The 4,880-nt window shown below is 48.6% G+C and overlaps 1 protein-coding gene across 1 annotated transcript; it reads left to right on the top strand.

Moving 5' to 3' along the window:
* The first annotated feature begins 636 nt into the window (after nucleotides 1-636).
* Nucleotides 637-3,023, top strand: LOC117435925 (uncharacterized). The gene is made up of 2 exons (XM_034060673.1): nucleotides 637-1,235; nucleotides 2,495-3,023. Exons 1-2 carry the CDS (start codon nucleotides 637-639, stop codon nucleotides 2,694-2,696), a joined length of 801 nt encoding a protein of 266 aa, XP_033916564.1. The 3' UTR covers nucleotides 2,697-3,023.
* The last annotated feature ends 1,857 nt before the right edge of the window (nucleotides 3,024-4,880 follow it).

Raw genomic sequence — 4,880 nt, 5'->3', positions numbered from 1 at the left:
TGCATGTTAGCGCCCTGTGAGCCATGTTCCCCATGTTTTCCATGTGGGTCCTTCCCTCCGTGTGTGTCCCCTTCCCGTCCCCTGGTCTCCGTCAGCTGCCTGCCGGAGGGGCGGAGCGGCTCCCGCTCCCTGTGGCCGTAGTTCTGGTCGCTGCCGTTTCCCTGGCACGGGCAGGTTCTCAGCCTGCCGCTGAGAGTTGCTGTTCTCCAGGGATATCTTGCTCTGTCTGGGGCGGGGGAGAGCTTCCCCTGGCTGTGCGCGCTGTGGGGTCTGGCCACGGGACCGAGTGCTGAGCCAGCGTGTAGGGAAGGCAGTAATCTTGTTTGTTTTCCATGCGGACTGAAATAAAAGGAAGCACTTGATGCGATGGAGCCATCCCTTTATTACGGAACTGCGGGATGAAGGATGCTGCGAGCGTGCTGCGGAGCACAGACTGGCTGCTGCGAGGCCCAGCGGTTTGTCTCCCAGCGAGACTGACCCTGCAGGTTCCCCAAAGGGTCCCGGAGCCCCTGAGAGCAGCACGGGGCAGGCTGGATCCAGCCCCCCCGGGGGGACACACGCACACGACCCAGCGCTTTGCCCGCGATGAACAATGGCGGCGCTGATCGTGGGTAGCGGGCGGGCTCGGCCGTGGGGATGCTGCTGCCGGGCGGGGGGCGCAAGAGCCCGCTGCCTCCCGGTGGCTCGGAGCCCTCCCTCCGCCGCTGCCGCTGGGTCTGGCGAGACAGCACCGCCCCTGGCGCTCCCCGGCCCGCCCCCGGTGGCTCGGTCTCGGAACCCCCGAGCTGTCGGTGGGCGGTGCGGCTGCGGGGGTGCCTGCACCTGCACCCGGAGAGCGGACGGGCAAGGTATCAGTGGTGCTGCTGTGGGGGTGGAGCCGCTGTCCCCGGACCGGCGGGGAGCTGCACGCCACGGAGCCGCGGCCGGGTAAGGACGGGAACGGCTCCGCTCGGCCCGGAGCGGGCGGTGGGGGCCGGCGGGGGCCCCGCGCACAGCGGTAGAGGCCGCGTGTGGCGGACAGGGAAGGAGAAGGAGCCCCTGGAGCCGCTGCACCGCATGGGAGCGCTGCTGGGGAGCGGCGGCTCCGGGTCCGTGCCCTCGGGGTCCGCCCGTCCCACAGCGCTCCGGTACGTGGCGGGGAGGTGGCGAGGCGGAGCCAGCTCAGCCCCGCGCTGCCCTTGGCTTGCAGCGGCCAGGGCCGTGGGGCGGAAGCGCATCTCCTGTGGGGCGAGCGGGTGAGTGCGCGGGGTGGTGGGGGTGAGCCGGGGGGAGCGGGAAGGGGGAAGCCGGGACAGCGCGAGGGGAGCGGTTGTGGAGTCCGCGGGGGGGGGACCGGGGGGTGGTTGGACCGGAGCATCCCCCAAAGCATCTCAGTGGAGAGTGGTGTCCAGTGAGAATTTACAGAGATGGAGTTTCAGGTGTGTAAGTAAGTGAGGATATCAGTGTTGGAAGGGCTGTTCTGGAATGCACCATCTGTAGGACATGCCCAGGTCCTAGTTTCTGTCCTAACACATTCGGCTTAGGAGCAGGGTCTGGACATTGTCACACAGGGAGCTGTGTCTTGGAAAGAGTGGTGTGCAGTGAGGGTTTACACAGATGGAGCTTTACACAGGTGGAGTTTTAGGTGGGTACGCAAGTGAGTTTATCCCTGTTGGTGGCCCTGTTTATGAGGGCTCTCTATAGAATATGTCCAGATTTTTGTTTCATTCCTAACATATTATGCTTAGGAGCAGGGTCTGAACACTGGCACTTAGGGAGTTGGTGTCTTGGTCACCAGAGAGTGGTCCTCAGTGAGACTTTACAGAGAAGGAGTTTTAGGTGAGTAAATAAGTGAAGATACCCATGTTGGAGGGACTATTCCAAGAGCAGCCTTCATAGAACATGCCCAGCTCCTGTTTTCTCTCCTAACTCATCAAGCTTAGGAGCAAGGTCTGGACATTTGCACTTAGGGAGCAGGTATAGCAGAAAACCTTTTTGTTCCATTCAAGAGAGAGGTTTTCAGCTCTTCCTTTTTCTTACATAGGCACCAAGCTGGATGGCTCCCCTTTAGGCAGAAGTGAGGCCAACAGCAGGTATCCATTAATGTGAATGTGAATCGTGGTAGGCAACATGCAAATAATTCTGATCTTGAAGAGATGGTGACCTGAAGAGCACATTGTGAGCACTTGAAGAGCAGATGTGTCTTCTGAGACTCCTATGTATTATAAAGTATGCTGTAATGCCTGGACAGAAAGTCAACTTAAATGAAATGCAGTCAGTTTAACCCCAAAGCTTTCAGTTTGGGTCTCAGTGTTGTGCCTGCAGCTTAAAACCTGTATTTTTCTAGGCTGACAATTACTGATGGTCTCTACTTCAATCACAGACTCTTCACGCTAGTTATTCTTCAAAAGGTTGTTCTGAGAGAAGCTGTTTAATGTAAGAAGATGCTGCTGGTGACGGTATATTAGAGCTTTGAAAAGAAACAGCTGAATTGCTTCAATTTCTGTTTTTAAAGGAATTACTTACAGATAATGGGATTGATGAAGACACTGGAGAAGATGCAGGTGAAGATGCCAATACAATGCAGCAGCCTGGATTCATGGCTTCTGCTTGGTCCTTTATCACGACCTTCTTCACATCACTCGTCCCTGAAGGGCCTCCACAGGTTGGCAGTTAAAGAGGAAAAGGAACTGAACAGCTTCAGTAGCCACAGGTAGAAGTGGAGCAGATTCTAGAGAGCATTTTAAATACAGTGCAATTCCTGAACATTTGTTATGTTACCTTTCTGATCACAGTGTACAAAAATATGTGGGTTTTGTTTCCTTTTGGCTTTCTGATGCACTGAATATTTTAAGCACAAGTGGACTACTGAATACTTTCTTATAAGATTCTTTTTCTGAAGAATAAAATGTAAAGATATTGGTCTTCCATAGTTTATTTTAGTTTAAAATGTGTATTATATTGAGGCAAAAAGCTTGTACTTAATCTGTACCATTACATCTTTAAAGAGCTGTTAAAAACATGAATGTCGATGGAACTTCCAATCACTCTCTGTTCATCTGCATCGTGTATCTTGTGATCTTGGGTTAGTTTTGTGCAGGGTGTGAATTCTCAGGTGAGATTTGGAATTGATACCATTCCTGAAAGAATGCTGTAAACACAAGGATTACTTGCTGATGTCATGTTGTCTTCATGCCACAAAATACCAAGCCTCTTGTCATACATTTAGAAAGCTAAAAGCTTTTTCTTGAGACTCTTCTGAAGTTCATTTGAGTTGCAGATATTTGACAGTTCTTCAAAGACAATTGACAGCGATTGGATAAACCTTACATTTTTGATACATACAGTACTTTTTAAGGAAAATATAGCTGTTGTGGGGAAAAAAAACATGAACATTAGGGTTTTTTAATAAAAACTTATGGTAACTCTTTTGTATGTTTATATGCATATTTGATTGCACACGACTAGTGCATCATTAAGGATGGGCATATGGTTAATTTGAGAGTGGAATAAAGATATCATGGTGGCATTACTAAAGGTGACTGAAGTGGTATGTTTGTAGCAGCGCATCCACAGTTACAGGTATGCTCTCAACAGCAGGCTATCTCTATTCTTAAACTTAACCTAATTAAAACTGAGGAAAGAGAAATTTTACACGAGATAACAGCACAGTGGAGCTGTCAGGTTCTTGGATGCTTTCTTTAGCTTTTAATCATGGTCAAGAAGTTACATTTGGTTTTGTTCCTAATCCTGAAGTTACCGTGTGCTGTCTAACTTTCAAATGGCTGCAAAGTCTCTGTTACACCATAAAGCTCTTTAAAAAGTCTGAACAAGTAAGAAGTGGGGGTTCATTTTTTGCTTGCCCATGTCCAACTGCTGCAGTTTTCTTTGGTTTTCTCCTCTGAAACAGCTGTCAGGATTTCTAGGCCTTACTGAAATTTGACTCAATTGGGGAAATTTGAACATTGGTTTGAATTTGAACAGCTTACATAGCATGCATTTTGAGTTACAAAATATCTCATACTTACAAATCAGTCATAGGAGGAGACATACAAGTGTCTTGCAAGTATAAATTATTTGCTGTATAGACAGCAATGATGAATCATGTTTAATTGTGGTGTATTGCTTCCATGTTCCTTTGGAGAGCTGCTCTCAGTTTAGGTTCTTTACTACATAGACATAAAATGCATAGACCTTGTCCAAGACAATTTACCCTTTTAATTTGGTGGATGGATCTAACTTCATTAATCTTCAAGAACTGTTAAGGAAATTTTAATTTTTAAAGGAATGACACAGAGGGACAGTCTTGTATAGGAAACAATTGGTGGCAGCTCTCTGCTGTTAGCAGACTACATAAGGGAAGTTGCTGTTATGCTTTTATGAAGACAGGCTGAGAAAGCTGGGGCTGTTCAGCCTGGAGAAGAGAAGGCTGCTTGGAGACCTCAGAGCAGCCTTCCAGTATCTAAAGGGGGCCTACAGGGATGCTGGTGAGGGACTCTTCATTAGGGACTATAGTGACAGGACAAGGGGTAATGGGTTAAAACTTAAACAGGGGAAGTTTAGATTGGTTATAAGGAAGAATTCTTTACTGTGAGGGTGGTGAGGCACTGGATTCTATGATTCTAATATACCTGTTTTGTTTAAAAAGCATGGGATTACCATTGCTTATTCTTGTGTAGATGAGGGAATTTGTTTATAAGTTGTACAAGGTCAAAATAGTGAACTGGGAGATACTGGCACTTGATTGGATATTGAGCGAGCTTTAACCAGTTGTGCAGCAGAGCTGGAGCAATGCATGAAAGAGGCCAGACTTCCAGGAGAAAGTTTAAAGGACACTGAACCTCCCAGCTTCCAGAAGCATACCAAGATGTGAGCAAGGAAAAAAAAAAGATGGAAAATGA

This window comes from Melopsittacus undulatus, chromosome 1 (assembly GCF_012275295.1).
Source record: "Melopsittacus undulatus isolate bMelUnd1 chromosome 1, bMelUnd1.mat.Z, whole genome shotgun sequence".
Taxonomy (NCBI): Eukaryota; Metazoa; Chordata; class Aves; order Psittaciformes; family Psittaculidae; genus Melopsittacus; species Melopsittacus undulatus.
The sequence above is the reverse complement of the archived record's forward strand: the minus strand, read 5'-3'. Positions and strand labels throughout refer to the sequence as shown.

Excerpts from the sequence above, each read along its gene's own strand:
- LOC117435925 (XM_034060673.1), top strand. The coding sequence starts at position 637 with ATGCTGCTGCCGGGCGGGGGGCGCAAGAGCCCGCTGCCTCCCGGTGGC. Across the intron at positions 1,236-2,494 it reads ATCTCCTGTGGGGCGAGCGG|GAATTACTTACAGATAATGG; the intron begins GTGAGTGCGCGG and ends CTGTTTTTAAAG.